This window comes from Octopus bimaculoides, chromosome 18 (assembly GCF_046866305.1).
Source record: "Octopus bimaculoides isolate indiv1 chromosome 18, ASM4686630v1, whole genome shotgun sequence".
Lineage (NCBI taxonomy): Eukaryota > Metazoa > Mollusca > Cephalopoda > Octopoda > Octopodidae > Octopus > Octopus bimaculoides.
Genome location: NC_142945.1, coordinates 31,144,395 through 31,164,686, shown reverse-complemented (window position 1 = coordinate 31,164,686; position 20,292 = coordinate 31,144,395). Strand labels below are relative to the sequence as shown.

General features: G+C 35.0%; 1 protein-coding gene across 6 annotated transcripts in view; it reads left to right on the top strand.

Annotated features, from left to right (window-relative positions):
* LOC106875756 (dual specificity protein kinase Ttk) overlaps window positions 1–20,292 on the top strand; it is a 288,324-nt gene that overhangs the window by 58,444 nt on the left and 209,588 nt on the right. For all 6 annotated transcript variants that reach the window (XR_016244973.1, XR_016244972.1, XM_052974191.2 and 3 more), the window contains exon 5: window positions 18,806–18,912. Coding sequence is in view for 4 of the 6 variants with exons in the window: in XM_052974191.2 (XP_052830151.1) it covers window positions 18,806–18,912 (107 nt within the window). In the remaining 2 variants the exon portion in view is untranslated. The remainder of the gene's footprint in view (window positions 1–18,805; window positions 18,913–20,292) is intronic.

The following is a 20,292-nucleotide window of genomic DNA, read 5'->3' as shown; positions in this document are numbered from 1 at the left end:
TTCCTTTGATATTGCTGCACCTCTTATGTGTCCAAAGCTTGCACTTGGTGCATCTTATAGAGTTTCTACCTACACCTTTTCTACAGATTGAGCAGGGCCATCTACCTGAAGGGTTTTGTGTTTTGTCTACCTTCCTACTTATTAGGACTTTGGTTTTAGCTAGGTTGAATCTAAGGCCCTTCGATTCTAGTCCTTGCTCCCACACCTGAAACTCTCCTCTAGTTCTGATAGTGACTCAGCGATTAGTGCAAGGTCATCAGCATAGAGGAGCTCCAGGGGCATCCTGTCTTGAATTCCTCTGTGATCGCCTGGAGGACTATGATAAATAGGAGGGGGCTGAGGACAGAACCTTGGTGGACCCCTACTTCTACCCTGAATTCTTCACTGTACTCATTTCCAACCCTCACCTTAATGACAGCGTCCCTGTACATGGCTCGCACAGCTCTCACTAACCATTCTTCTATCCCTAGTTTCCTCATTGACCACCAGATGATGGATTGGGAGACCCTGTCAAAGGCTTTCTCCATGTCGACGAAAGCAAGGTACAGAGGTTTATCCTTGGCTAGGTATTTCTCCTGAAGCTGTCTTACCAGAAATATAGCATCAGTGGTGCTTTTCCCAGGCACGAACCCAAACTGCATCTCATCTAAACTGACTCGCTCCCTAATTAGTTGGGCTATGGCCCTCTCTGTGACTTTCATTACCTGATCTAACAACTTGATACCTCTGTAATTATTTGTATCTAAAGCGTCACCTTTACCTTTGTAGCAGTTGTCAATGGTGTTGCTACACCAGTCATTGGGTATGACTCCTTCGTGTATCACCTGGTTCGTAATACGGGTGACTAGGCTGTAGCCAACACTGCCAGATATTTTGAGCATTTCTGCAGTGTTTCCTGATGGGCCGGGGGCCTTCCCTGTCTTCATACTCTTAATTGCTTTATCTACCATGGTACTGTCAACTCGGATAGCTGGTCCCTCTGTTGGGTCGACATTCGGCAGACTCTCTTACTCTCATTCATTCTCTTTATTGAGCAATCTTTCGTAGTGGCGTCTCCAAACCTTTCTTTTCAGCCTTGTTTAGTGCAAGCGTACCATCATCCATGCGAATACATTTCTGTCCCACGACATCAGTGTCGCCTTTATGGCACTTGTGCCTGTGGCATGTGTAAGGACTTTTGAGCAAGATCGTTGCCAGTACCACTGGACTGGCTCTTGTGCAGGTGGCATGTAAAATACACCATTTTGAGCGTGGCCGTTGCCAGTATCGCCTGACTGGCCTTCATGCTGGTGGCATGTAAAATCACCCACTACACTCTCAGAGTGGTTGGCGTTAGGAAGTGCATCCAGTTGTAGAAACTCTGCCAAATCAGATTGGAGCCAGGTGTAGCCAACTGGTTCACCAGTCCTCAGTCAAATCATCCAACCCATGCTAGCATGGAAAGCGGACGTTAAATGATGATGATGATGTTGACCTGTAACAGATAAGAAAAAAGAAAAACGTCAAGACCCAAACCATGCTATGGGTGTGGAGAAATATATTTTAAAAGAAACTATCCTTTTAAAAATCTAAAATATTTTGAATGTGCAAAAGTCAGACATAAGAATTCATATTATTGGATGAAACAAAAAAGGTTTAACAAAAAATTCAAGAAAAAATCTATCGTCTACACAAATGCAAAGCAAGGTACAAAAAGAAAATTCATTTCCATAAAAATAAATAATATGAATATGAGACTACAGTTGGACACAGGTAGTGATATCACGATAATTAACGATGATACATGGAGAAAAATAGGAAAGCTTACATTAAAAAAATCCTCGAAAACTGTGTGAGATATCAGGGAAACAATTTCGATTTTTGGGCAAAATGATAGGTGAAGTGACATTTCATGGAAAAACTTTAAAAGCCAAAGTTTTTGTAGTAAAAAATACAACAAACCAATTTGGCACAGACTGGATGGAACTATTTAATTTATGGGACCTTCCCATAAATATTTTTTGTAATAATCTAAATGCTCTTAAGCCAGTTCAAGTAAGGCGTCAGAGGATTTAAAATTAAAAAGGAAATTAAAAAAAAGATTTTTCCTGATGTTTTTTCTGAAGAATTAGGTAGGTGCACCAAGACAAAAGTAAAATTTCAAGTGAAAGAAAACACTGTACCAATATTTAAGCCGAAGCAAGCTGTACCTTTCATGGCATTGAATCAAGTCAGTGAGGAATTGGATAGGCTTGAAAAGCTTGGAGTTATAGAAAAAAATTGATTATTCAGAATGGGCGTAAAGAAAAAAAAAAGTAAAATACGAGTATGCACTGATTTTTCAACTGGCTTGAATGAATGCTTCATGACATACAATTACCCATTACCAAGTTTTGCGAAACTCATGGAGGAAAATGTTTTTCAAAGTTAGACTTGTTGGAGGTGTATTTACAGTTACAAGTCAAGGAGGAATGTTCAAAATTATTAACGATAAACACCCGTATTTGGGATAAAGGTGGCACCTAATATTTTCCAACAGGTGATGGACACTATGCTTGCGGATACGGATTTCACTATAGCTCACTTGGATGACATACTCATAAAAAGTGAGTCTTGAGGCCAGCATGAGGAACATGTTAAAAAGGTATTTGAAAGAATAAAGGAATATAGATTTAAACTTAGTGAGGAAAAATGCGAATTTTTCATGCCAGAAATAAAGTAGGCGTAGGAGTGGCTGTGTGGTAAGTAGCTTGCTTACCAACCACATGGTTCCGGGTTCAGTCCCACTGCGTGGCACCTTGGGCAAGTGTCTTCTACTATAGCCTTGGGCCGACCAAAGCCTTGTGAGTGGATTTGGTAGACGGAAACTGAAAGAAGCCCGTCGTATATGTATATATATATATATATGTGTGTGTGTGTGTGTGTGTGTGTTTGTCCCCCCAACATCGCTTGACAACCAATGCTGGTGTGTTTACATCCCCGTAACTTAGCGGTTCAGCAAAAGAGACCGATAGAATAAGTACTAGGCTTACAAAGAATAAGTCCTGGGGTCAATTTGCTCGACTAAAGGCAGTGCTCCAGCATGGCTGCAGTCAAATGACTGAAACAATTAAAAGAGAGTATCTAGGGCAAGTTATTGATAAAAATGATCACAGGCCAGATCCTTCAAGATCGACTCCAACAAAAAGATATGCCTCCCCTGAAAAATATTACAGTGTTACAAGTGTTCTTGGGGCTTGCAAACTATTATCAAATATATATACTGAATATGCATAAGCTAAGTGCACTCCTAAACAACCTATTGAAAAAAGGCATTAAATGGTATTGGTTGGATAGGTGCCAAAAAGCGTTTGAAGAAATTAAAAAAGTTTTAACATTGGAACTGTTATTATTGCACTTTGATCCAAATTTAAAAATAGTAGTAGCATCAGATGCTAGCAAAAGTGGTAAAGCAGTGGTAATTTTACACAAGTATGAAAATAGTATGTTAAAACCCATTGCACATGCTTCATGTTCATTGTTAGAGGCTGAAAAAAGCTATAGCCAAATTGAGAAGAAGGCATTAGCCATTATTTTTGCACTGAAAAAATTTCACAAATTCATACAAAGAAGAAAATTCAGTCTGCAGACAGATCGCTGCCCATTGTTGTCAATTTACAGATCATAAAACTATCCCCACACACACATCCAACTGATTGCAGCGCTGGGGGAGGATCCTGCTAAATTATGACTTTAAGACAAAATTTCTACCATCAAAAAAACTAGGACATGCAGATGGGCAGACACAGTAATAGCAGCATTAAAAGCTGAAATGGAAAAAAAAAATACACTTCTGCAATGTAGTACACAAACTACCTGTCACTTTAGAGGAAATAAAAATTAAAGCAGAGAAGGATGTGTTCATAATAAGAATGAAAAAAAAATAGTGAAGTCAGAAACAAATACAAAACCTCATGTAGCCAAGCATAACACATAAGTTTTGAAATGGTATTCAATATGTGATGGTGTACTTATGTATGCTCAGAGGGTTGTAATACCTGTTTCTTTGCAAAATCGTTTGCTAAAAGAATTCCACATGGGACATCCAGGTATCATAAGAATGAAAGCACTGATGAGGAGCTACATTTACTGACTGAATATGGATCAGGATATTGAAAAATTGGTGAAAGCCTGCAGAGGTTGTGCCCTGGCAACAAAAGCACCACCTATAAAAATTCGATCTTGCCCCACGATTGACCTTGGTCCAGATTACATATAGACTTTGCAGGACCATTAAATAGAAGGCAATATCTAATAGTTGTGGATAGTTACATGAAATGGCCAGAAATATATAAATGTAGGAAGCCAACATCCAAAGTAACGATGGAATTTCTGGACAAACTTTTTGCATGATATGGTGTTCCAGGCACTATAGTATCTGATAACAGAACACAGTTCATGTCAAAGGAATTTAAATACTTTTGCAAAATGCATGCAATGGAGCATATTACTATTCCACCATACCATCCAAGATCGAATGTTTTGTAAACATGTTTAAGAGGGTGTTGAAAAAACCTGGGAATGAGCTACAAGCTGATACTGCATTGACGCAGTTCTTAAGTGTCTACCAAATAACACCTAACCCCAACACCACTTCAGGTATGTCACCATCTGAACTAATGTTTGCCAGGAAAGTCAGGTCAGTCTTTGACAAATTACTACTGGGAAGAAAAGAAAAAATGGAGAGAAACACGGAAAATAAGATAAAATACTTCAAAATTGGTGACAAGGTGTTTTTTAAAATATACAGAAATCAAAAGGAGAGCTGAGAAGAAGGTATAATAAGTAAACTTTTAGGAAAAATAGTATACATGATAAAAAGTCATACATGGGAAAGCAAAAGACATTTAAACCAATTGAAAAATGGTTTACAGAAGAAAGAATGAGACATGAAGAATCAATGGAATTTCTTTATGACATTTTTGATGTCCCAGTACCTCAAGGAATAATCAAGTCAATGAGTTCATGGACTAGGAAAAGGAAACAAACAGAACTTTTGCAAGTATAGTCAAAACGATAAAAATATTCCAATTTCTTCCTGGAGTATTAAATAAAAAACAAAGGTGCAGGGGGAGAGAGGTGGTAATAAATATATAATAAATAAGAGAAAAATATTGACTTCCAAGGAAAGTCAAGCTCAAAAAGGGAGATGTGGTGAAATCTTGACACCCCTGTGGGATAGCAAGTAAACTGTCCTAAACTTTATAAAGGCACATATGTACTGACTGTGAGAGGTACAGTTTGGTGTGTGCAGTTGCATTCATGAAGGCAGTCACAGAAGTCATTGAGAAGAGATATAAGTTTGTTACGTGTTTGTTACTGACTTAGTTTTTGTAGTGTTATGAAACTGTTATGGTGTAGTCTATATCCAAACTCAAGGATATAAGACTTAGAATTTTGTTGACAATACTTTCATGCCAGAATTTTTTTTGTTCAACCTTTTTTCTGTTTCAGTCTACACTGTGAGCTTTTATGTCCAATTTTTCCCCACTCAAAACATTTTAGATTTTTAAAAGGACAGTTATCTTTAAAATGTAAGCCTCCACACCCGTAGCATGGATAGGGTCTCGACATTTGGTTTTCTTTTTTCTTATTCATTACAGGTTGACACGCATAAATACGAGAGCAATCTTTTTCTCCAATTTTATCTGCGTCATGTCTTAAATTTATAATCTTCTGGCGTTCTTCTGCTACTGCCTGTAGAGTTAATTTTTTGTTCAGTTCTAATGTTGCTAATATCCGGGAACATATCTGCGTCTTTGGTTGCAGTTACTCCTTCAACAAAAATTAGAAATTTGAACATGTCCAGGGTTAATTCATTTAATTTGAATTTTTCACACTCTCTGTTAGGTAACAAAATTGTCATCATCTTTTTTTTAACCAGCTTTAAACACTGCTGCCGAGTATTGAACAGGGAACTTCTTTCACTGAAAATTTTTGATAAAAAGTTGTTTCGTTGAAACAAATCTCACCTGGTTTCTTCTGCAGAATATAAGTACAATATTTTTCATTTTCAGCAGGAGATAACTTTTTCAAAAGTAGTCGCACTTTTTTCTCTTCAGTCTAATTTCTATTTTCTTCTTTGAAGATTTCTTTGTATCTTCAAAAATATGGAGAGAAAGCAATACCTTCTTCTGGACTATAAATGAATTCTCCAATTGAGTTTGTTACAATGTCTGGCACGAACAACCCTGAAGTACTTTCAAACTTCTTCAACATTAATTCCAGCAACTGTTGGTTTTGTTGTTGCTCTTGTAGTTGCTGTTGCAGCTGCTGTTGCACCACACAAGCCAATAAGTCCTCCATGTTAACGGTTTTTTCTTTGGTTTTGTACCCCAATTTTTTAATGACTGACACAAGCTTTGAATATCTTGTCACTTTTATATTCTTGCGTTTGGATATATGATTTAATGAAGCAGAGGTAAAGCAATGTCTTTACACAATGTACTATTGCTATGTGAGACTCCAAAACATCCTCTGTTGTCTCAATGATAATATTACTCATTATAAGAATTCAACAAATCCATCACATGGGTGTTAATGTCTATCACCACAACAGCTTACAAGCCTGAACTGAAATTTTCTAATTCCTGTATGGATTCAGCTATGTGAACTAGATTATCAGCATACAGTAGCTCCCATGAACAGCCAGTTTTAAACTCCTATGTGATGGCTTGAAGGACTCTGATGAATAGAAGACTGAAGACAACCTTGATAGACTCACATCAAATTCATCAAAATTCTTCTTGACACTCAGTCTATTTACTGCATCTTTGTACATAGCTTGTACAAACCATTTCTTGTACAAGCCTCACAAGCCATTCCTGTAAACCTAGTTTTCTTCACAGTCTACAAAATTACTGAACATAATATCTTGTCAAACACCTCCAAATCAAAGAATGCCAGGAATAGTGGTTTACTCTGAGCCAAGTATTTCTCCTGCAGTTGCTTCACTAGGAAAACTGCATCTTTGGTACCACTTCCAAGCAAGAAGCCCAAACTGCATCACATCTAGATCTCTGTCATGGATCAGTTGTGCTATGACTGTCTGTCACCTTAATAACCTGATTCACTTGTTTGATTCACGTATAGTTGCTTCTCTCTAAGGCATCTTTTCCCTTGTAGCAGTTTTCAATGATGCTGTTATGCCAGTCATTGGGAATGGCACCTTCCTGGGGGATAATTATATTTCCTATCTCAGGAGATATTTTAAGCAAATAATGAATGGAGTAAGTCGATCCTTAACTCAATTTCTGTCTGTAATATCAATGGATATCATTCAAATTATTACAAGAAGGTTAAGATATTGTGTATAAATTTTGTACTGGTTCCAAAGATTGGGAGAGAATGTAATTGATATTGTTATAATTAGAATAAATTCTGGTATCTTATAATTCCAGTTCTGAGGTCAAATTTTTACAAATCTAAGGTTAGGTATTGTTGTGAGTTGGATATATACAGCCTAATATTTTCAAGAATGAATTTAAGGAAATGTATAGATATACAAAATCATCATCATCATCATTTAATATCTGTTGTCTATGCTGGCATAGGTTGGATGTTTTGAGGGGCTGCACCAGATTTCAGTCTGATTGACATGGTTTCTACAGCTTGATACCCTTCCTAATGCCAACAACTCCGAGAATGTAATGAGTGCTTTTATGTGCTACTGGCATGGGTGCTTGTTGCACGACACCAGTATCTGCCATGACTATGATTTCACTTGGCATGATGGGTCTTGTTCTCAAACATAGCATATTGTCAAGGGTCTTGGTCATTTGTCATTGCCTCCATGAGGTCCAATGCTCAAAAAGTGCATTTTACGTTTCATCATCACAGGTGCTAGTTGCGCAACACTGGCATTAGCCATATTGCCTCCATGAGGCCCAGTGCTTGAAAGATGCTTTTTATGTGTCACCAACATAGGTGCCAGGTACATGACACTGGCATTGGCCATGACTACAATTTCACTTGGCTTGACAGGTCTTTGCAAGCATGGCATATCACCAAAGGTGTCGGTCACTTGTCATTTCCTCCATGATGTCCAATGTTTGAAGATCATGCTTCACCCCCTCATTCCATGTCTTCCTGGGTCTACCTCATCCACAGTTAGAAATTGGCACTTCTTTATACAGCTGTCCCCATCCATATGCATTACATGACCATACCAGCTTAGTCTTCTCTCTTGTACCCCATATCTGATCCCTCTAATGCCCAACTTTTGTCTCAAGATCTTTACACTCTGTCGTACTTGCACACTGACATTGCACATCCAGTGATGCATGCTAACTTCATTTCTTACAAACCTATGCATGTCCTTGGTGGTCACAGCCCATGTTTCACTGCCATGTAGCATAGCTGTTTCCACACAGGCATCAAACAGTCTGCCTTTCACTCTGAGTGAGAGGCACTTTATTGCCAACAGAGGGTAGGAGCTTTCTGAACTTTGCCCAGCCTATTCTTATTCTCGCAGCTATGCTCTCAGAACATCCACCTCCGCTACTGACTTGGTCACCTAGATAACATAAGCTACCATCTACCTCTTGCTTACCCCTCTGGCATTTGATGGAGTCTATTTTCTGTACATTTCTAGTGTTAATTGTACCTGTGCACCTTCCACACACAAAAACTATTTTCCTAGTTAACCTTGCTCTGATATTGTTGCACCTCTTATGTGTCCATCACTTGCACTGGGTACATCTTATAGAATTTCAACGTATGCCTTTCCTACAGATCAAGCAGGGCCATCTGCCTGAAGGCATTTGTGATTTGTTTCTTTCTTACTTACTAAGGTTTTGGCTTTTGCTGAACTCTAAGGCCCTTTGATTCTAGAACTTGCTTCTGCACCTGAAATTTCTTCTCTAGTTCTGGTAGTGATTCAGCTATAAGTACAAAGTCATTAGCATAGTGGAGCTCCCAGGGGCAGCCTGCTTTAAATTCCTCTCTTATTGCCTGGAGGACTATGATGAACAAGAGGGGACTGAGGACTGATCCTTGGTGAACCCCTCCTTGTACCCTGACTTCATTGCTAAATTCATAGCCAACTCTCACCTTATTGACTGCATGGCTTGTACAGCTCTCACCAACAACTTGTCTGTCCCTAGTTTCCTCATTGACCACCTGATAAAGGATTGGGGCACCCTGTGAAAGGCTTTCCCCATGTCAACAAAAGCCAAGTACAGAGGTCTATCTTTGGCTAGATACTTTTCTTGTAGCTGCTTTACCAGAAATATAGCATCAGTGATGCTTCTCCCTGGCACAAGACCAAACTGCATCTCATCTAGACTAACCCCAGCCAAATCAAGCTGGAACCTGGTGCATCTCTCCATCTCATCAGCTCCAGCCAAACTGTCTAACCCATACCAGCATGAAGAGTGGATGTGAAATGATGGTATTATGCACAAATCTGGTTTTCTGACTGGCTAAAAATGATCAAACTTTAAACCACGCACGCACGCACTTGACGTGGAGTGGCAGTTTAAAAATTTGAATTACAAATATTTTATTTGTTGTTACTTACATACCAGCAATAGACCACTGCATCATCATTCCAGAAAATGTGTTTATGTGGAGAAAAATATTGAGAAACATTAATAGATGTCAGAGTGACAAAGAAACAAGTAAGGTAGGAGATGCTTGTGGATATGCTAGAAACAACAGCTAAATCTCGCTTAAATCGCACACATTATTTTGAATTTATAACCAGAAACAGATTGCAGATTCAGACTGTCTGTATTTTAAAACTATGATTGAATAAAAAATTTGGAATTTATGAAGAGGTGGGGGTTAATGAAAAAATTGAAAAAAAAATTTCACTATTGTTTTTAAATTACATTTCATTTTTTCTTTAAAAAAAACAGTAAGTGGAGATTGTGATGGTGATTACCATTGTCAAAATTATTTCCTTTTTTAAGCCTTCAAGGCTTCTCCTATAAGTGCATAGTGCACTTATAGGAGTACACTTTTGACAAAAGAATGGTCAAAATCGGTACTGAGTGGGAGAGAAAGAGTTGATAAAATTCATAAATTTTCAAAAAAATTTTGCATTTTTACTGAAAAGGTGCCTTCCATTTTCTGTAAGTGCATAATGCAAATAATAATAATAATAATGATAAAAGATGAACAAAGTCAGTCTGGAATTTGGGGTGGGGATTCATAAATTTTCAAAAATCTTTTTTCATAAAAGGCTTCCATCATTTGCAAGGGTGTAGTGGGAAATAAATTTGAAAAATCCCTATCAAAAAAGAGAAAATCCAACTTATGTGGGCATGCTATTCCAAAAGTCTGCTAAGGCATTCTATTGTGAAAATACCTGACAAGAACAGGATACTCAGTTAGTACATATATAAAATTTTGGGTTATTTCAAATATGCTTGGAACATATTTCAACTTGTAAAGACTTTTTCACAGAGCATTACTTTGGAGAAGAGACTCTCTTGAGGTTAAAAGGTTAAGAACACTGTTGTCAGTTTAGAATGCACTTTTAGAGCAGTAGATGCATTTCTAGTTTGTAAGCTGTCATCAGTACAATAAACCAAGAGAGGCAGCACTGAGCTAACTATAAAGTTTTAGCTTTATAAAAAAAATCAATAAATATTATTTACTAAGTTATATGCATAAGTTGCCAGACCAGAACAAATATGTAAGTAGTTGCACAAAGTAGTCTTTAGGTCAGTTCAAAATATGTTTGGGACATATTTCAGTATGTAAGGGCTTTTTCATTACTGTTTATTATGGAAAAGAAATTCTTGCTATAGGTAAAAAGGTCTAAAACACCATTGTCAGCCCAAGAACACATCTCTGAGTATATGATTCCAAAGACAGCTAACAAGCTAGAAATGCATCCACAACACTTTTTTTTTTTTCTTACCAAAGTGAGAATTTCTTTTGGATAAGCTGCAGTGAAAAAGGCTTCATAAGATTAAATATGTCCTAGGCATATTTGAACTGACCTAAAGTTTTCCACCACTACTTTACGCAACTATTTTTCTCTCTCTCTCACACACACACACCGTGTACTTTTATTCTTTATGATATATTTGTTCTGACTCCCTGTATTCTGTGTTCAATTCTAACCAAGGTTAACTTTGCCTATCTTCCCCCTGGTAACAAAAAAACAAAAGTACCCATCCAGAACACTGCCTTGCAATATCCGTTCTCTTTGCATTTTGACAACAATGCCAGTGAAGATACTGGCACCTGTATGTACTGACCCTGAAGAAATAGCCTTTCCTTTGGGCAGCATTGGTGGTATGGATAGGGAAGACTTGCATGCTTAGGCAACTGATATAATTACCTGCATATATAAGCACAGAAATACAATCAGACTTCACTGATGAAATTTCTATATTCTTTTGAATCAGTTATTGAACCATAGTCCTGCTAGAATATCTCTATTGGTGGGTTGAATTGATCAAAATCATTCTCAGTATACCTGTATATATATATATATTTATATGTATGTGCAAAAAATTAATAACTAGCTAATTGAAAATTTTTGTCTTGCAAACATTCAATACTTCTCTTCAGTGTTAAAATGTTTCGAAGACTGGAGCATTTGATTTTATACATAGAGAAAGAATATTCTAAATTCTTGAAAAATATGGCATACCACCTTTAAAAGTAAATGCAATTAAACTAATCTCCGAAACAGAAGTCCAGATGGCGAAATCTCTTTTCAGTATTTTAGCTGGTGTATTTCAAGGTGATACAATTTTTTTCATTATTGTTTTGGCGTATTCATTGAAAGAAGCATTTAAAATGTCTGATAGTGATTGTGGAATTGTTATAGAACCTAGGAAGGGGACATGGTATCCAGAGATACAATTAAACAATTTGGCTTATGCTGATGACATCATATTGCATTTAACTGAAAATTTGTTTTATTGTGTTGAACATGCAACAAATCTAGTTGGTTTACATTTTAATGCTTGCAAAATAGAAATTGTAACAGGTGACTATCAAATAAAATCTTTAACTGGTCAAATCATTAAATGGGTAGAGCAATTTAAATATTTATGCAGCTATATTCCAGAAAGCAAGTATTATTTTAATGTAAAGAAAGGACTGGTATAAACAAAATATAGAAGTCTAACATGGACAGAAAGCTGAAACATAGATTTTTCAGGGCATGTATAGAAAGTATTCTGTTATACACCTCAGAAATTTAGACTATAACATGAAACCTAGAAATAAAAGTAGCTTTTGAGAAGAATTTTTAACATCAGCTGGAGAGAGATCATATAACTAACAGAGAGCTATACCAAGACATGCCACAATTGTCAGACGCTATTCAGCAGAGATTACACTTTGCTGGCCATTGCCACAGAACAGGAGAATGACCTGTTTCTAACCTTTATTTTGGTCATCATCTGGAGATAAATTATGCAGAGGAGAAGTGATGAAGATCTTTCCAAAAATGCTCAGAGTGGATATTGATATTAACTCTGGTTCTGAAATCAAAATCTTGACAAGGGACTAAGACAGTTGGAAGCTGAGAGTGAAGGATGCTATAGTTTTGTCTGTGGATGACATGATGATGATGATGATTATATTTATACACGCACACATACACACAACTTGCTTCCCAACAACATGGTCCTGGGTTCACTCCCATTGTGTGACACCTTGGGCAAATGTCTTCTACTATAGCCTAGGGCTTGTGAGTGGAAAACGAAAAGAAGCCCATCGTATGTGTGTGTGTGTGTGTGTACGCATTTGTGTATGTGTGTCTATTTGTTCACTTGACAATTGATGCTGGTATGTTTACATCCCAGTAACTTAGTAGTTCGGCAAAAGAGACCAACAAAATAAGTACTAGGTTTATAAAGAATAAGCCCTGAGGTCGATTTGTTTGACTAATGGCTGCAGTTAAATGACTGAAACAAGTGAAAGAATGTTTGCGAAAGTATATGCACTATATGTGCAAGAAATACAGTGATACAGGAATGATAGACATAAGAGAATATTGAGTGTGGTATGTATTGAGAGCTATAAAACACAATAAAATAAAAGCCTAAAGTAGTAGATGAGGAAAGGGGTTGGCATGGCATTTGCTGGTCATGGCTAGTTACAGAGGTATGTTGTCAAGGGCTTAGTTGAAGCAGATAAGAATACACTCACACACATAAACATACATAGACACCTATTTGTATATATATATATATATATATATATATATATATATATATATATATATATTTTGTTGTTGTACTTGGGGATGGTCATATTGCCAGTTTAGCCAATAAAAACACACGCACTGTATATTTGGTGTTAATTTTTTTTTTTTTCAGCTTTATATTACATTAATCTTAATCTTAATCTTATTTCGGCCAGAGTTCTTTCGTCACACTTCTGTGACCTCATCAGTGGTCCTTTGTTTCCTTCTTTCTTATGTGTGTCTCACCTTGCTAACTATCAGCCATTTTGTATTTTGTATTCCTATTGTATGTGTCTACGCATGCGTGTCCTTCAATGTGTCTGTGTCTTTTGTAAGTGCATGTGTGTATGGGGAGTGTCTGTATCACCTATATTCTCTGTTAATACGTGTTCGTTTGTATTAGTTTTTATTTATTTATATGTTCATGTGTGTGTGTGTGTGTTTTTTTAATTTTTTTTTTTATGTGTTTAATTAAATTTTGTTAACGTATGTAGTATTTAATTCCATTTGTTTATCTATGTATTGTATTATACTTTGTTCCTATTATTGGTTTATGGGTAACATGTTGTCACATGCTGTGGTTTGTTAGTGGCGTATGTTAGTGTTCCATTCTAGTTTCCTATTCAGGCTAGGTTTCCCTTCTATTATGTGTGTAGCTTCAGTAATTTGTCTAAGTGCTGCATCACTGCTATGTGTAGGGCCCTTCTATATATATATATATATATATATATATATATAGAGTAGTGGTACAACAAAGCACCAATGTCTACTGGAAAAAGCAGTCGATACATTTACAACGCTTCAATGTATACACACACACACACACATATACATGTGCATAAACTCACACTTATACACAAATACACTCACTCTCACATATGCACATACAGTTATGTGCCTAAACACACACACACATGTACTTGTAATCAATTTGTCCCCTTCCCTGAAGTGACTGGCTTCATGCCAAAATTGAAAGACCATTATTGACTGGCTTCATGCCAAAATTTAAAAACCATTGTTGTTGTTTTCAGAAACAATTGTAATAGAATAAACAAAATACCATATAGTACAGACTAACAATATTTTTATTTATGTATATATTAATATTATCTTGGTTGAAAAACTTTGATAATGCAAATATGTTAATAGTTACCAGGGTAGCAAAAATCTCACAGAAACTGGTATATTGTACCTGGTTAAGGGGTAGAAATTCCATGTTAAAGTGATGAATTTTGAGTTGATATAAAAGAATAATAATAAATGGAGCAAAACGCATATAATCAATAAATTCCTTTAATTCCTATACATGTCTATACAGAGATGATTGTCTGCTATACCTCCAAAAGGTTAAAAATAGATTAGCTAGATTCTTCCGGAGAATGGGTTTTGGCATCGTGTTTGAGGATGAGGTCTCCGTAGCCAACTTCCTAGATGTAACTTTAGGCTTAGGTACATAAGCCCTTTTAGTAACCACCCAAGGTCAATCACCAGTAATTTAGTTAACAGTATTTCACTTAGACTGTCTAAACTTTCCTCTAACTCCCACATTTTCAATAAAGAGGCTGACTTTTATAATTCAGCCTTACTAAAGGCAGGTTACAAAGACAAAGTAAGATACATCAATTCATTTAGTGATCTTTCAACATTTGTACAGCAAGATATTAGTACTACTAGCAGGGATAAATTCAATTCTATTTCTTCCCCTTCTTCTCACTTTACTGAGAAAGAGGTACTTACTTATAATCGTTCACATAAAAGAGGAGGCTTAACCGACTCTAAACACCTTAATAAAAACAAAAAACTTAAATTCTTTAGCAATACCAATACTGCACCTAAATCTGATGACAACATCTGGTTCATCGTCCCATTTGGGAAACAAATTAAATCTAATTTGGTTTTGCAGTTCCATGACGCGGTGAATAGGAACTTTCCTAGGGGTTCTCACTATTACCCAATCATCAACACACACAAGGTTAGATTTGGGTTTTCTAATACAAAAAATATATGACACCCATGCTAGCATGGAAAGCAGACGTTAAACGATGATGATGATGATGATGAATTTCTTCCCATAATTTTAGACTTTTAGATTCACATCAAGACAGCCATACCAATTATGATAATAATAGTAATGATAATAATAATAACAACAATAATAACAATTACTCCAGTAATACAACACACTCCTATGGTAGCAATAGTTATTTAGATAAAAATATAGGTAATAAGCACAACATTAGTAAATATAACAATACCTCTTACAACAATAAGATTAGTATCTCGGAATCTAATTGTAATAGAATCAAGTTTATGATTGTGAATGCTAAGACCAAAAATGTGGTTTATCAATGTAAGGTAACAGCTAGCACAGAGGTCTTGCATTACATAGGTTGTTCTTCTTCGCAGGTCTCTAGGAGAATCTCTAACCATTACTCAACTTTTAGGGATAGGAATAAATATAATAGTACCGGTCTTAGTAAGTTAATCTGGAAACTTGAGGACTGCAATAAGCAATTCTCTTTAGAATGGTCAATACTGGCTACCTCAATACCCTACGACAAGGGTAAAGTTTTTTGTCCTCTCTGTAATTCTGTTCTCCAAGAATAATTTAGTGAACCAGATAACACAGAGAGCATACAGATGCTAGCATTGGAGGAAACACACTTTCAGCTTGTTTCATTAATTTCATCCTTTTTATTAATTTTAGTTACTTTTTTTACCTACCAACATACTCACTAGTTAACCGCCACATAACATGTGGTATGTACAATTACCCCACTTTGTATTTATTTTTATTAAATTTAGGTAATAAATCTCCTCCAGTTACCTCCATTTACCCATTTGGTCAATCCCTACAACTTTTCCTTCTTGCCTGATGGTCCTCTTATTATTATTATTCTTTCAACACTTTTAGTAGTTTTTTTTTTATCCATTGGATTTATAATCATACTCAAATATATTTTAGTTAATTATAACTTTGTAATTTTTGTTTCCCACCTTTGTAACCAGATATGTTAATGCAGAGTCTCTGCATCGTACACACTACACCATAACTTTAATATCAATTTTTGATTGACATCAATATCTCTTTTAATTTGTCTATCATACTGCTCCCACTACCTATACACATAGGTTTTTTCTATTATTTTATATTTTTAATTGTTTATTCATTCATTTATTAATTTACTTATTTTTTAATAGTAATAAAAATATCATTATAGCATATCCATCTCCTTAATAATAATAACAATAATAAAAAAGAAGAGTTCCATAATTAAATTTGCTGAACAATATTTTGGTATCTCGCGTACCTTCAACGGGTTCAAAATTTGATATGTCAGTCTACTTCATTTTTTTTAATAGATAATATAGGACTGCTATGACTCTTCTGGAGGGAATATGTAAATAAAGAAGAAGAGTTCCATAATTAAATTTGCTGAACAATATTTCGGTATCTCGCGTACCTTCAACGGGTTCGAAATTTGATATGTCAGTCTACTTCATTTTTTTTATAGATAATATAGGACTGCTATGACTCCTCTGTTAGGAATATATAAATAAAGAAGACGAGTCCCATAATTAAATTTGCTGAGCAATATTTCCGTATCTCGCATACCTTCAACAGGTTCGAAATTTGATATGTCAGTCTACTTCATTTTTTTTTATAGATAATATAGGACTGCTATGACTCCTCTGGAGGGAATATGTAAATAAAGAAGAAGAGTTCCATAATTAAATTTGCTGAACAATATTTCGGTATCTCGTGTACCTTCAACGGGTTCGAAATTTGATATGTCAGTCTACTTCATTTTTTTTATAGATAATATAGGACTGCTATGGCTATATATATATATATATATATATATATATATATACAATTGCAGCATGGAAGGTGTTTATGAGCCATTTAAAATAACACACAAAATCCGTTAGATTCACTTCAACATTTAAATTCAATTTGTCAAAATATTTTCGTCGCTTTGAGACCGCGACCTGTTCACTGACAAAATTCTGTGCAGCATCTCTGCAGCAGTGATGCAGCACAGAATTTTGTCAGTGAACAGGTCGCGGTCTCAAAGCGATGAAAATATTTTGACAAATTGAATTTAAATGTTGAAGTGAATCTAACGGATTTTGTGTGTTATTTTAAATGGCTCATAAACACCTTCCACGCTGCAATTGTTTTCGTTCTAGCACACTATCTCAGATCAGGTCACTTGCTATGCAAGTACATCTCCGTAATATATATATATAATTAATTAAGAATAATAATAAATGGAGCAAAATGCATATAATCAATAAGTCCCTTTAACTCCTACACAGATTTCAAAAATTATATGCACTCTACTCCAAAGGAATAAGAGATGCTGGTTTATACATATAATTTTATCTTCAGGGGACCTTGTTACAAATGCAAGACTTGTGCTGAATGCTAAGATTATGTACGAGGAATAACACTATGTAGCTAAGTTTAAATGACCGTTAGAAACAAGAACGCTAGTTTACAGGGAGCTGTTTTGGGAGAGAGGCTATGAACGCTATACTAAGTTTAAATTAAAAGAAGACATAATGAACTGCAGAAAATTCTTAAAATTAATAATAATGGTAATAAAAAATTTTTTTGTTAGTGGAAGGAGAAAGGGAGAGAATCCAATGGATTTGTGTAAAGAGTAAATTTTCATATTCGACTAATTAAGTAAATAAACGTTTAGAAGGAAGGAAATTAAAGATGGATAGTAAATATGGGTAACCATTAATGTTGTATCATATATAATATATATATATGTATATATATATATATATATATATATATATATATATATATATATATATATATATAGTTTTAGGGAAAATAACCAATTTTCAAGAACTCATCGATGAAAATCCACTATCACATATAGAAAAATTAATAATTAAAAGCACAATAAATGAGTATAATATAAAGTAAAGTAAATATCATAAGATAAATATAATAAAAAGATTACATGTGTTTCATAACCAATTTTCAAATAGAAAAGAAATTTAAATCGATTAAAATCAATTAAAATCAATTGAAATTATCGAAAATAAAACTATATATTTTATATATACTTTATCTATAAGGCTCAATTTAATTTTAATTTTTTATAAATTGATTTTAATTGAGTTTTTTACCTGTAATTTTGGATTTTGTCCCTAATATTATTATTATTATATATATATATATATATATATATATATATATATATATATAATGTATATATAATGTGTGTACACATATGCATGCACATATATATAAAGACATAAAATTTATGTGCCTGACTAAAAAAAATAACATATATAGAACAAAATGTGTGTTTGGTGTATGTTTTCCAAATTCTATTTTTCTGGGTAAACATTATTTTTTGTGAGCTAATTAATAGCATTGTATTGTGTCCTTTTACTTGTGCTTTCCCCAAAAGTATGCCTTGTACTTACTTCACAGGTTATTAGTGTTAGAAACAGGTATCAGTCACCCTTTCTTTGATATAGATATTTTGCCAGCCTATACCTAAACTTGAGCATATGAGACTAATGAATTTTTTTCATCCTAACAATTTAGTTATCTTTGCTTCTTGTATTTTCTTATTTTATTTTTCCTATTTTCAGTGAAGAAAATGTTGATAATGGTCAATCATTGTTTCGCCAAGCTCGGTCAATTGCTCGCAAATTTGCTATTGCACATATATATGCTGCTGAATTTGAACTTAAGTATGGTAAGCTGTGTTTTAATTTTTTGTGGTTGAGAAGCTTACTTCCCCACCATGTTGTTTTGGGTTCAGTCCTTTTGCATTGTACCTTAAGCAAGTGCCTTCTACTACAGCCCCAGCCTCATGAGTGAGTTTCAAAGACGTAAACTTAAAGAAAGCATGGAAAAGTGGACATTAAAAAATAATGATGATGATGACAGCCTAGACACACTTGATCTTGGTTACCTCTGTGAAGGAGCAGATAGGATTCTACCTGGTGGCTTTATGTTTTACTTCTCAGCCTAACAAGAATAGAGTTAATTCTGTAGTCTTAAATTTTGTTTTGCAAAATTCTCTGTTTTTGCTTGGAAAGGAAAACATGGAGGTTTGTGAAGAAATATTCGCCACTCGGGAATGAAATGCAGAGAATGTGTAAATGAATAAGGAAGGGACAGAGAGTGAGTGATGTTTATGTAAGTGACTGTCTTACTCAGAACACTCTGTGTTGTGTACTTTTGATTATAGAGGGAAAATCAACAATGATGACAACAATGACCACATACAACAATAACAAGACCAGAATAAAATACAGCTATAAGCAGAAGTGAGTAGATTAAACCATCATTCACTTGCAAGGAAGACTATATTAAAAAATATAACTGTGACATTACATACCTATGATTGATGAAACTTCCAATTGTTGCAGTACAAAGCAAACCCCCGCTACACACACAAAAAAAAGAAAAGGAGAAGAAAAATTTGTTGCAAAACACGGCCTGCTGACACCAACATGGTTCCAACAGCCAAGTCAGCAGCTGGGAAACCATGGACCAGCCCAGCAAGCAAACTTGCTCAGAGATGAATTAGTCATACACAGTTGGATTTTTTGTGTAATGTAGTTCTTCATCCTCCAACTTCACACTGACTGTAGTTCTTCATTACCTGATGTCACACTTCCTTTCCAACTGATCATCACACATTCCTGTGGGACATCCATGTACACACTTGTGTATGTATGTGTTTGTATGTACATATTTAAGTATATGTTGATGACTATATAGCAATATGTGCTGTCTTGTGTTAGGTATAAGTATTGCATATATATATATATATATATATATATATATATATATATATATATATATAATCATCATAGTTTAATGTCCACCTTCCCTGCTAGCATGGATATATATATATATATATATATATATATATATATTTAAATATAAGATTAAATAAATGGCGTTATACGCATGTGTTAAATGATTTCTTTTGTTTCCGACATATGTTTCGAAGATTACAATTGGTACATTCCAAAGTTATAAGTGATGTTGAAAAAGATGTAATCTTCTCTCCAGGGAAATACATAAAAATCAACTTAACCGTAAGACAATATTACCGAATGTG